The 13,366-nt window shown below is 43.9% G+C and overlaps 1 protein-coding gene across 3 annotated transcripts in view; it reads left to right on the top strand.

Annotated features, from left to right (window-relative positions):
* TEAD1 (TEA domain family member 1 (SV40 transcriptional enhancer factor)) overlaps positions 1 to 13,366 on the top strand; it is a 273,827-nt gene that overhangs the window by 83,512 nt on the left and 176,949 nt on the right. For all 3 annotated transcript variants that reach the window (XM_011973033.1, XM_011973032.1, XM_011973034.1), the window contains exon 2: positions 6,795 to 7,050. In XM_011973033.1, the coding sequence (XP_011828423.1) occupies positions 6,894 to 7,050 (157 nt within the window). In that variant the 5' untranslated portion in view covers positions 6,795 to 6,893. The remainder of the gene's footprint in view (positions 1 to 6,794; positions 7,051 to 13,366) is intronic.

Raw genomic sequence — 13,366 nt, 5'->3', positions numbered from 1 at the left:
GGTGATACACTCAGTCATGTTGTTATCAAAGAATATTTGTGTCGTCTGGTTGTTGCTTTGCCTTTTCTTTTCCTTTCTTTTCTTTTTCTTTTCTTTTCTTTTCTTTTCTTTTCTTTTCTTTTCTTTCCTTTTCTTTTCTTTTCTTTTCCTTTCTCTTTTCTTTTTTCTTTCCTGTCCCTCTCCCTCTCCCTCTCCCTCTCCCTCTTCTCCCCTCTCCTCTTTTCTTTCTTTCTTTTTTTTGATTCAGAGTCTTGCTCTGTCACTCAGGCTAGAGGGCAGTGGCCCGATCTCGGTTCACTGCTATCTCTGCCTCCTGAGTTCAAGCGAATCTCCTGCCTCAGCCTCCCAAGTAACTGGGATTACAGGCGCCTGCCACCATGCCTGACTAATTTTTGTATTTTTAGTAGAGACGGAGTTTCACTATGTTGGCCAGGCTGGTCTTGAACTCCTGACCTCAGGTAATCTGCCCACTTCGGCCTCCCAAAGTGCTAGGGATTACAGGTGTGAACTGCCGCACCCGGAGGTTCATTCTTTCTTTCATTGACTATTTATATGTCAGGTATGATACTGGCGCTAGGGACACTGTAAATGTTATATAGTCTCGGCCCTCAGGGAGGGACACTGGGGTGCAAGTGGGAGGAGCAATGACAAACTGACTCACTAAGTTTTTTTTTTTTTTTTTTTTTTCTTTTTTTTTTTTTGTGATGAAGCCTCGCTTTGTGCCCAGGCTGGAGTGCAGTGGCGCAATCTCAGCTCACTGCAAGCTCCACCTCCTGGGTTCACGCCATTCTCCTACGTCGGCCTCCCGAGTAGCTGGGACTACAAGCGCCTGCCACCATGCCTGGCTAATTTTGTTTTTGTATTTTTAGTAGAGATGAGTTTCATCATGTTAGCCAGGATGGTCTTGATCTCCTAACCTTGTGATCTGCCCGCCTTGGCCTCCCAAAATGCTGGGATTATAGGCGTGAGCCACCGCACCCAGCTGTTTTTCTTAATAGAGACAAGGTTTCACCATGTTGACCAGGCTGGTCTCAAACTCCTGACTCCACCCGCCTCAGCCTCCCAAAGTGCTGGGATTACAGGCCCCAGCTTACCAAGTTCTGTTATAGGTAAAGTCTGTGGGATCACATGGTGATGAATGAATAAGTTGATTTCCTCCAGGGTTAATGGTGGAAACTGAGGCATACTGGAGCTACAGGTGCTGTGTGGTCCTGGGTTACTCAGGGGGACAGAGCCCTAACTTCATCCCAGCTCTTTTCCTGTGACCTCATAGAATATTGAGACACTGGCAAAAGCAAGCCATATAGATTTGTTTTTTTGGTGATCCTTGTGTTCAGTGGCATTTCATTAATTATGAGGATTGGTTAAAATCAACCCTTTTACTTAAGAGCCTTTAAGTAATCTGAAGATGGGTGAGAAACTGACATTATGAGAGACCCACAGGAATTAAGATCAAGGGAGCAGCAAATTCCTGTGTCCTGTCTCATCGCTTGTTTGGATAGAGTTGGTGTCAGAGCACCTGCATTGGACCGTCTTATCCTGGTCATCCCCCAGGCTTTTATAATAAAATGTGTATTGGTTGAATGCACATGTGATATCTCCACTGTACTCATGTTACTCTTTTTGAAGCCTCAGTAGGTTATGATGAAGGAATTACCCATTTAGGGAATGTGGTTGTTGTGGCAGTTACCAAGATATTTGGATAGTAGTAAGAGTTTGTTTTTGGAATTTATTAGAGTGCATTTGGGAAACATTTAAGGAATAAAGGATCTTTCAGAAAAGTGTTTATGATGGAAACTGAGGCACATGGGGGCTACATATTTTTAAAAGTATTTCCGGCTGGGCACGGTGGCTCACACCTGTAATCCCAGCACTTTGGGAGTCCGAGATGGGCGGATCATGAGGTCGGGAGTTCGAGACCAGCCTGGCCAACATGGTGAAACCCTGTCTCTACTAAAAATATAAAATTAGCCAGACACGATGGTGCACACCTGTAATCCCAGCTACTCGGGAGGCTGAGGCAGGAGAAGTGCTTGAACCCAGGAGGAGGAGGTTGCAGTGAGCTGAGATTGTGCCACTGCACTCCAGCCTGGGCAATAGAATGAGACTCCATCTCAAAAAAAAAAAAAAAAAAAAAAAAAAAATTCCAACAAACAAGACTTTTCTCTTCTCTTTCCTTGAAGGCATTCTGTGGAAAGGGTTACTACCCTGAACCACACTGCCCGTAAGAATCTGAAAGCTGTTGAACCCGTGAATAAATTCAGATTTAGAAGAGTGTTAGAAATAAAGGTGTTGTTACCAATTTACATTTTCTATGCAGTCATTTGAAGACCTTGAAGAAGAGATCCTTTGTAAATCAATTTCCCAAAGTGAACCGTTAGAGGAAGCTCTCTCATTTCTTCACCATCCATCACAAGGTACACAACATTGTCTAGAGAGGATGGACTTGGACATAAGCGAATGTCTGTTCATGGTTTTACAGATGACAGAGCGCCTTCACTCATGGTCTTACTATCTTTATGGCAACCCTGTGGAATAGAGTCCCTCCATCCCTTAATCATTTTTCTGTATTGGGATGGATTTTGTTATCTGTATTTAACAAATGAAAACCTGAGCTTCTGACAGAGTTATTAGGTTGGCGCAACAGTAATTGCGGTAGTTTAAGCTCCATGGCTTGAGGGCGAGTAGGTTTGGAACCCAGATCTGTTGGAGAGTCTTCATAAACTCCCTTCCCTTCCTCTCCCACCTCTTGCCCCAACACTGTGTTCTTTATTTACTGAATTTAGTGAAAGCTGACTCCTTCACTTAAAGGATTTATATGTATGGGGAGGTAAAGATATCAGCTCTGCAGGTACAGACATTGTGTGCATAATTCACTCGTTTAGATTTTAATGTTGATTATAATCAGTTGCTTATTGCTATAGATTGAGAATCGAGGTAGATTGCATGGCAGTTAGCCAATTCCACACATTTTTAGGGTTCTCCTAAAGTGTGGTTGATACTCTCAGAGTCTGTAGATACAAGGCCAGTTTCCAGGATAAGGTGGAGTTTGGACTGGACTGGAAGGAACCTGAGAGATGGAGTGCCAGGGTAGTTATTTTGGTATCCAGTATGGGGAGCTTTCCTCAGCCAGCCGCAGTGTTGTGATAGGAAATTCTCTGCCCATATGTAAAGTCTTCATCTTACTATGAGGTTGTAAAACCAAAGGCCTGTATAACTCTGTGGATTGTGTATCTGGTAGTTTCTGGGGCTGTGTCCTGGCCCATTGCTAGATTAGGTAATTCCATCCTGCTGAACTCTAGTTGACCAAAAATTGCAAGACCTGGACACAGAGGGTCTTTTCCTTTGCAGTAAATGAATAAAAATATGTGAGCATTTAAAACTGGCTGTACTTACTAAGTAGATAGATCAATTAATGCTAGTTAATACTGCATTCCCCCAAATAACCAGGAACTTGTGATTCATACCTACAGAAGTAATGAGAAGATGTTGTCTGCAAGACTCTGCTGCCTGTCAGCTAGAACAGCCTGCCCCTTGTGGAGCAGTTCAAGTAGCAGAAATTTTTTTCTTATGTTGAGTCAGAATGTTCTTTGGAACTTCCCCACAGTGGATCTACATCCTTCCCATGTGACAGACAGCTCTTCAGAGATTGTTTAGTGTCTTAGGACACTAAGTGTGCAGTTATGAATCAGAAGAATCTTCCCATCTTTGGGCTGTGGGCTGAGGCTAAAAATGATAGAATTTAATAGGAATAAATATAAACTCCTGCTTTTAGCTCTGACACCAATTGCACAAAAGTCAGGATTCAGGGGCAACCTCTGAGGGGCATGAGCTTAGAAGTTTAATGGAAAGTAAGTCCACCTCTGAGTGCCATTTATTGGGGGCCATAAAATGCATTCATGTGGTGGGCGGAGGGATGATGGTTTCTAGTCTGGAAGACAATTAGGATCCTGGGGGCTGCTCCTGTCATACCTAAATGGGTGTCTTAGGAGAGATTTGCTCCCCCGAAGGATGGGGTATACTCTCAAGGAATGGATGTGTAGATGTTAACCAGGAGATGGGGTTTCGCCTGATAAATGGAAGAATTTCAACTTGTCAGTATGAAGTGGGGTAGTACTGAGAAGGTAATGCGTTCCCTGCTGTTGATGGTGTTCAAGGGTAGACTGTGACCAGTTGAGTAGATTTTGAGGGGACTTCAAGCACTGAATGGGCGTAGTTGGTGTGTTTTGGTCTGGAGACTCTGGGGCTTACAGTTATATGAGAATGTTCTTTTTAGGCAATTGAAGGTCCCTCAGTCCCTTCACCTATCCTCTGGGTCCCATTCCCTGCCATCCTGACTGAGCACTGGGCATACCTATTATTTATCTTAAAGTGCGGCTCCTTGGAGTAAATTCATACTGTTGTGAACTGCCCAGAGCTCAAGGACTGGCCTGTGGTTTTGTATGTGTGTGTTGTTTTGGTCTGTTTTTGTCTTTTTGTTTGTTTGTTTTTTGGCGGGTAGGGTGGAGAGGAAGAAGGTGGGCTAGCCACTGCTCAAAGAATTCCTTCTTATTCTCATAATTTATTTAATAAACTACTTTGGAGCTAGAACAGACTCTAGAGTATAGTTCAGTTTGAATTTTATAAGACTCTTGGATCCTAACAAAAATGGTAATAGTTTGAATTCAAAAGGCCCACACTGCAGGCATCGTTAGGTTCATCCGGAGGTCAATCACAAAGTGCTTTCTTGTGGCATAATTTATACCTTCACATTTGGCAATTTTGAAAGTCCTGTGTAAATGTACATATATTGGTAAGAGGTAGTAAATATTTTGCTGGCAAGTTCTTTGAATGATGGCTCAGTAGCAGCATTTAAAGGCAGACAACCAGAGGGTTTTGTGTGTGTGTGTGTGTGTGTGTGTGTGTGTGTGTGTGTTTTTAATCCAGGTGCTGCCAGGTCTACAAAGCTGGAAGGGAAGAAGCCAAAAGTGCCCACTAGTTATAGTTATACCATTAATTGTATAATATTCATGTACCTCAGAGTTTCTGCACCTAGCATCTGTTGATATACACAGGTCGGGGAGGACAGGGGCACAGGATACAGTTGGGAGAGAGCGGGGAAGAAGACAGGTTGCTTGCTGTCAGGGAACGGCCCTGGAACAGGGAACAGTCCCTGGTGCCAGGTGGGACCACCAGCACCTGCTTCCCTCCTGGGTGTCCGTATGTAATACTGCTTGGACTTGATGGGGCGAGAAGCGGGGGAACTGTGGCCACATGAAGCCCTCCCTACTCAAGCCCTCGGCCTCCTCTTTTCGATCAAGCCTTTCTCCCCCAATTTTGGAAGGCCTTTCAATGAATGATCCTGTGCCTTTTTTTTTTTTTTTTTTTTTTTTTTTTTTTTTTGAGACGGAGTCTTGCTCTATAGCCTGGGCTGAAGTGCAGTGGCCAGATCTCAGCTCACTGCAAGCTCCGCCTCCTGGGTTTGCGCCATTCTCCTGCCTCAGCCTCCGGAGTAGCTGGGACTACAGGCGCCCGCCACCTCGCCCGGCTAGTTTTTTGTATTTTTAGTAGAGACGGGGTTTCACCGTGTTAGCCAGGATGGTCCCGATCTCCTGACCTTGTGATCCGCCTGTCTCGGCCTCCCAAAGTGCTGGGATTACAGGCTTGAGCCACCGCGCCCGGCCAGATCCTGTGCCTTTTCAACAAAGGAATATTGATATGTTAGTGTGCCAGAGAGTAGGGAGTACTGGATTAGATCATTTTCACATTGGTGTTATGCCAGTTTGACATTTGTTTGGAAAGCTTATCCCTTTATGACCATAGGTTATATGCATACTTTGAGGGGAATAGATCTTTGGGAGGTTTTCTTTTTGGTACTATAATCTTCAGTGCTACAGAAAAAGAAATGAAATACTCCCCCACAGTTTTCATGTGATCAGGAATTCAGCATAGGCTACGACAGGGAGTGCTCCATGTCAATAGAGAATATTTCCATAGATGTGCTAGGCACTTGTGATAGATGTTGCAGGGAAGTCAGGACTGGGGACAGCTTGGTCCCTGCTTCAAGGTTACAGTCTAGGAGCTGAGAGAGGCAAAGTGGCCTGATTCTACAAGGTAAAAGCCTCAGAGATAAATGACATAGGTCCAGATCAGTCGGTGTTGCTGTCTCGGTAGAATGAGTATGTGTGATACCAAAATAATCTTCCTCTTTCCCTCCTTGATCCTGCCACCATCTTGTATCTTGATGATCTCATATTGGGATAGTGAAACTAACGGTTTCCAAGTTATAATGCCAGTTGCCATGGTGAAGTGGACATTTTAAAAACTTTATTTTCTTATAAATAACTTGTTCTGCTTTGGAGATTTGATGATCATTTAGCATAGTGCCCCTGGTAGATAGTGGGCACTCAGTAAATGGTTTTTGTATGAATCACTGCAAACTTGGAACTCTGAGTGAGTACTATTCTTCTATATAAATTTCCTCTTGACTGTGAAGATTATCCAGCTTCTGCCTACTGTTGCATTTCCGTGTGGGTGCTTAACATGATACTTAGATAATAAAGCCACTTGGATCTCAAAATTCCATATTCACCACTAGGAGTTCTCCAAGCAAAGCTGGTGACTGAACCAAAATCTCAGAAATCACCACTAAAGAACTTAACCATGTAACACAAAACTACCTGTACCCCCAAAACGACTGAAATAATAAAATGAAATAAAAAAAGCTGGTGACTGAAGAACTTGCACTAGAGCTAGCAAGAGCATTATGTTTGTGGTTACCACATCCTTACACTGTTTTTTGTTTTCTCTTCTAGGTTTATTTTCTTGAAAAGGCTCCAGGCTTCGGCTTGGAAAATCCCACCGCCAAAATTGAGCCCAGCAGCTGGAGCGGCAGCGAGAGCCCTGCCGAAAACATGGAAAGGATGAGTGACTCTGCAGATAAGCCAATTGACAATGATGCAGAAGGGGTCTGGAGCCCTGACATTGAGCAAAGCTTTCAGGAGGCCCTGGCTATCTATCCGCCATGTGGGAGGAGAAAAATCATCTTATCAGACGAAGGCAAAATGTATGGTAAGTGGCCTGGAACACTCCTTTGAAATACTACAACCTGCTGTTGTGGTAGGGGATAGATTGTAGCTGGTCTTCCAGCAAGAGCCATTCATTGTATGGGGTTGAATGATATTTGTAGAATTTTAGTGGGTCATCCAAAAGGACTAACCCTCAACGAAAAAGGAGAGTTAATAAAGGACCTTTGGGAAATCACCCCCTGGGCTTTTCTTCTTCTTCTACATGTGTAGCAGCATTACGTCAGAAGCTCTAGGGGTCCAGGCAGGAGCATAAATAGTTGCAGTGGCATGTACAGACACCAGATGGTGGGGAGGAGGTCTTTGGAACGCAGACCAGATCGCAAGGAAGCGCTGCCGCTTACCTCTAGATAACTGATGCCACTAGGAATGGGGGCCTGGTGCTGCCGAATCCTTTGATTGCCCCCCAGCCTCCTTGAAGAAGAGCCAGCCCTCTAGATGCTTATATGAAGTCTACTCTTTTTAAAAAGCCAGCATTTTTTTTAAAGCAACTCTGTACAGGCCAGAGAAAGCATGTGCATGGGCTTGATCAGCCTCTGAGCCACCAATTTGCTGCTTTGCTGCCAGTTTACAGTTGAATGATCAGACAAGGCATTAGCACCCCTGTCACTCTCACCATCTCCCCTGCTTTGGGGGTTGCCTTGAAGGGCATTCTGAAGGAAACACCAAGAGTGCTCAGGAGAGAGAGACCTGTTGACTAGTTGGCTCGGGATGCCAAGGGCAGCAGTGAGGATCCACCTGCCGGTCTGGGTCTTGCCTGCTGGGTTTGGGCACCCCCTAACTTCCATAAATGCTTCCAGCTGCAGACCTGTACTTTTTGGCTGCTTACCTTTTGGGAAGCAGATGGCAGGTGTGGCTGCTTGAACATTCTGATTGTCTAATTGAGCACGTTGAGTTGACAGAGTTCGCACTGTAGCTGAGTCTAAAAAGATGCAAACACAAATAACCGAAACTCAAAGAGAACTGGCTCAGTAGTCTACCTGAAGTTGTTAACTTATCATGGGAGTGATTATTTCTAAACAATTTGAAGTCTTTTTCATAATAGGGTGTTGTACCTTTAATACTGTACTTCCTCTATCAGGAGCTGTAAGAGACTGTGGCTTCAACCAGCACACACTGCTAAGGAGAAAGCAGATGGTGGTGCAGCTGCCACCAGCTGTGCCCCCACCCCGCCCTCCTCCTCTCCAACTTGGATGATGTAATGGAAACAAGGAAAATTTTGCTTTCTGCGGCATTGGAGTCTCAGCCTGTCACACACAGGGGAGGAGGAGACCCAAGCCTTCAGCATTTGTTTTATGTTCCCATAATATCCTTTGTAGCCAGGGAAGCCTCTTCGTAGCTGGTGAAATGCTACTATGGGAAGAGAGTTTCAGGGCCCTAGATTTTCTGTATGTCTGGATCTTTCCTGGTCTCTTCTTCCTCAGCCTGGCTATTTGCTTTGTGGTCTTGTTTTCATACCTGAAAATGTAGCTCCTCCCTTTCTTAATGGCAGAGAAAAGCATTTGAATCTTTGAAGCTTCTTTGAAGATGAATTATTATGGGTAGTAAAGGGTAACTTTGGGACCTTGTACAACTCTCATTTGCTTACCCCAAAATTGTTTCAATTTCAAACAAAGGCATAGTATTAGAAATCCCAGTTGGGCATAACTGCTGTACTTCATTTCCCACAGGAAATACTGGGAAAGGTCCTGTCCTTTCAGGAGTAAGGTTTTGGGACTGAGAACCCCACGTTAACTTTTGTCAACTCCAGTTTTGTTTTGTTCTCCATTGAGATTTTACTTTATAGACAACAGCCCTGGTGGATTTAACCAATTTGCCTATAATTCAATTATAAAAATATTTTTATGTGAAAATAATTGTATAAGAGCTCTTGATGGTAATTGGGTCTCAGAGGCAGCAGGCTTGGAAGAACAAAGAGAAGCTTTGGATGTGAGTAGTTGTATCAACAGTGAACTTGAACATTTTACCCTTGGTCTTGGTCTCAGTTTTCTCCTGTGTAAAATAAGATGGTAAAGTAGTTGATGATGTCCGTGGGTCCTTTGGACTCTTGCATTTTGTGATGCCATGGTTTTGTTTCTTGTCACTGAGCAAGAGGGTCAGTTTTGAACCATACGATGCTGCTTGGGAGCCTAGCCTGTCTTGAGTACCCAGTGTAACTTAAATTCTGAGTGCTTCCTGAGTGTGCATGGTTTTGATTATGGATTCTTTTCACCTTAACTCAGCAGCACATTTAGTGACTGTGTTGGTGGCTAACCTGATTTAAAATGGGACATTCCTTTTGAGCAAGCAGCATTAGGAATTTTAACTCATTTGGAAAGAACAGACTTACTGGTTGTGGATTTTTCAGCAAGTGGAGTATACAGCCTGGGGGAGTGTGTATCCTAATTGGGGCTCAGAAGATGCATTGGCTGCCCTGTGCTGCAGCCACCCCCAGCTCCAGGCAGCTTCCTTGGGGAGGAAACATCTGTCCTGAACTCTGTCTCTCTGGTCGACATGAGGAGCTTTGCTTCTACTGCTACCTTGGAAGGGAACCATGGTGGTTAATGGGGCTGTTGGTGGTGGAGACTGAACCCCTTCAGAAGAACTGCTTGGGAGCTGCCTCTGACCTGCCTGTGACTTGGAGGATGAGAGAAAGTTGACTTGGGAACCTTCACGGTGAGGCCCCAGCCACTCGAGAATTGAATCATATGAGTAGTGTGGGGCCAGAGTACTGTCCTGGACTTTTGGCCTGTTCCCCATCTTACCATACATGAATTGGGACAAAAACCAGACCAGGAGTCAGGGTTTCTTAAGGCCTTAAAGAGCGTACTTTTTCTCTTAGGATTTTGAAAATGAAAGCATTTAAAGCATTTTTGAATTCCGTGCAGTAAAATAAAAATGATTTAGTCTTTTAGTGAAATACCAAGTGTTTTTTACTTGAAAGGGTTATTCCAATATTTCAGAGCATTTGTAGAGTGTTTTGTGATGTCACTAATCCTGAGCCATTGGAGAAGCAAGGTCAAGTGATTTATTTTGGTAATGAAATTTCCTTCGTGGTTGGCAGTAGGGCAAATGCAGTCTTATAAAGGAGATAAAAGGAAAACTCTCTTTATAATGAGGTTTTGGCCACTGGAAGAGATGGCTTCATTCGCTTTCTGCTAACTTAGTCTTTGGGGAGCTGAAACTTTATGTGTTTGGGCTCCATATGGATAGGTGGCTTCTGCTGTGGACACCCTTATGTGTAGGCAGTCGTTTTTATGGATTACTAGAAGGGGTATGAGACGTCCTTAGACCTGGTTCCTAAGGGTGTGTGTGCTCATTCTCTTGGGCTCTCTCTTTCTCTGTGCTTGTCTTTTTCATTTTTTGTTTTTACATAGCTGTGTGTGTCTCTTTTCCTGGTAAATCATGGGAGAGGAGATTGCAAGAGGACAAGATGAGATGGAAGTTCTTTATCAGTAAACTTATCCAAAATTGGATTTCAGAGGAGCAGGCCGTAGTTTAAAACAAAACAAAATAAATAGCAAACCACAGGAACACCTGAATATGTTTCTTTTGCACTGAAAACCCCAGTCAGATATACCCCATAATCAAATAGGGCAGGGACAGGAACTAACCTTCACTTGTTGCTTGCTGTAGAGACAGAGAAGTATAGCACTTAACAGTCTGGACTCTATAAATAATATGAATCCTGGCCCTGCCCTTCTAGATATCAGGCTTTGATCGAGTTACCTTACTTCTCTGTCTCAATTTTCTCAACTGAAAAAGAGGATTACGTAGATCTTACTGTGTAGGATTGTTAGAAGAATTAAATGAACTAATTGTTACCTGGAACACCACCACCCCCTGCAGTGTTTGAACTGTATCTAGCATATAGTGAGAGGTATGTAAGTGCTTGTGAACTGAAAACAAAGAAGTGCTGTCTCCCAAGCACTGTGCTAAAGGCTTCACATACAATTCTGTCTAATGCTCTTAACAATGCTTTGAAGTTGGTATTATCCTCACTGTATAGACAGGAAGCTGAGTCTGAGAGGGGTAAAGTGGCTTGCACATGGCCGATGTAAATGGTGTAGCTAGCAGGTTTCAAATTCAGGGCTGTCTGACTCTACATCTTGGACTCTTTCTACTGAGCATTTGTTCCTTCCTTGGTAGAGACAGTTATACATAAATCCAGTCAATCAGTATTGAGCACCAGGGCAGATGTATTCCAGCCCTGTGCTAGGGGTTGTCAGTGATACTGTGGTGAACCAGACAGACATGGTCCCTTCCCTCATGGAGCTATCTCAGGTTCATTTGCAGGAAACTGACCTGAGGTCAGGACTGTGTGCCAAAGCTTTCTGAGAAGTCTGAGAGCCCTTTGAAGATGGTCACCTTTCACTTAGCCTTTTGAAGCCTATTCTTGGCTACCAAAGTCCAGGGCACCTGGCCTGATGCTGGCAGGAAGAAATCATCTCAAATAACATAACGGAGAGGATCCCAGATCACAAGGCTGGCCTCGGTAGTGGCCAGGAGGATGTCTGGAAGGTTCTAGTGCCCTAGGATCCTACAGGCAGTCTGGGCAGAGCTGTTGCTTCCAGACATCTTCCCGGCCACTATTGACTTTCTCCTTTTGCAAGCAGATGTCTTCAGGATCCTTGCTTAGGTCAGCTTCAAGGAAGGACCCTTTCTTATTGGGATACCAGGACTACCGGTCAGCCCCAGAGACCTAAATTGTGAGGACCAGCGAAGATGAGGGAGAGGGTGTCTCTAGTCAGTCCTCCCCCGCTGCTGACCCACCAGGGTAGCATAGGACTTAGAATTTCTTCTTTCTTTACCTCATAGGAGCAGAAGTCAGAAGAGGAAAGGGGGCTTTTTAAATGAGTTAGTGGCAGAACTGACAAGGGGATGTCAGAATGAGAGTGCGTGCAAGCAAGTGAGAGTATGTCTTGATTAGTACAGCAAAGAGACTGAAATCTGTGGTCACTACACTCCTCTGGATGCAGAGGACTGGTCAAAAAATTGCAGAATGATCCTTTTACAAGATATTATGTTCTCACAACAGCTCTTTGAGGATCAGGGAGGTAGGCTTTGTCAGTGGAGACCCCAGAGCCCTGGTGTGGAAATGGCCAGACTCCCAGCTCTGGAGGGTCTCCAGGCCTTGGCAAAGTGTTCTTCTCGGTGATCCATCTGAATATCATGTGGCATCTTTGATTTCCTCTTTCAGACCTCTGATTCAGAGTGTTATTTCAAGTTAATTGGTTACAAGTATGAAACAAACAGCTATGTGGTAGAACAGGCTAGAAGCTCCCAAAGCCGGGACCCCACCGATCACAGGATGTATTTCAAGGCCTGGAATATAGAAGGTATCAGTAATGTTTGCTGAATAAATACTTATGGGAGATGAATTATGGTTCAAACAGAGAATGTAGGTGATTAAGCCTGTAAGCCCTGAGGGCCTCTCCTGTGGGAGGAACTGGCTAGAAAGAGAGAAAGAAGGAAAAAAAGAAGATGTTTATTTAATGATCTTAGATTGAGAAAGAAGAACCCCTGTTTTTTGTGTTGGCAAATGTTAGTTGAAGAGATAGAAAGGATTTCTGCACAAAATATGGACAATAGCAGAGCAAGGGTTAATTCTGGAATACTCAGAACAGATAGAGTAATGGGGAATTTTTGAAATAGTTTGGTTCCTGTGAGAATAGCAGGGCCAGCGTCATCAGCATTTTGATTGGGAAGCTTAATGTGTGGGGGGTATGCAAAGGTGTATGCACAAGGTGTGAGCTCTTGTGCAATCCGGGTACAAAATAGCTAATTAAAGATGGCTCACGAATTGGTCATATGGGAGGTAGAAAGAAAAGAATGTGAAAGTATTACCAAGTTATGCTTTCCAACAGCTTTGCTGTGGCAGTGATGAGCCCTGGGATTCAGGAAGATGTGGATTTATAAATCATTTTTTGAGGGCCTGCAGTGTGCTTTGAGTATGGTAGGGACAACAGACAGAAAATAACTTAAAAAGCTGACTTGTGTGAGCAGTTAACGTACCAGGCACTTTCCCATTGTTATAGGATGTGCTATCTTGATTATTCCTCAAAAACAACCCAGTAATATAGGTACTGTAATTATGCCCATTTTGCTGCTGAGGAAAGTGAGGTCCAGCAAGGTCAAGTTATTTGCTTGAGGTCACATAGTAAGTAAGCTGTGGAGCTGACGTTGACAACTAAGCCAGTCAATACAAATGACTCTAGTATTGATATGGAAGGAAGTATATTCTGTACTAGAGATATGCCCGGTGGAGCAGCACAAAGTGATTATTTATGATGGGGGAATGTACTTGTATATGTTTGAGAATG

Source organism: Mandrillus leucophaeus, unplaced genomic scaffold, assembly GCF_000951045.1.
Source record: "Mandrillus leucophaeus isolate KB7577 unplaced genomic scaffold, Mleu.le_1.0 Scaffold1332, whole genome shotgun sequence".
Taxonomy (NCBI): Eukaryota; Metazoa; Chordata; class Mammalia; order Primates; family Cercopithecidae; genus Mandrillus; species Mandrillus leucophaeus.
Note: the sequence above shows the minus strand (reverse complement) of the source record. Positions and strands in the feature narration are given on the sequence as shown.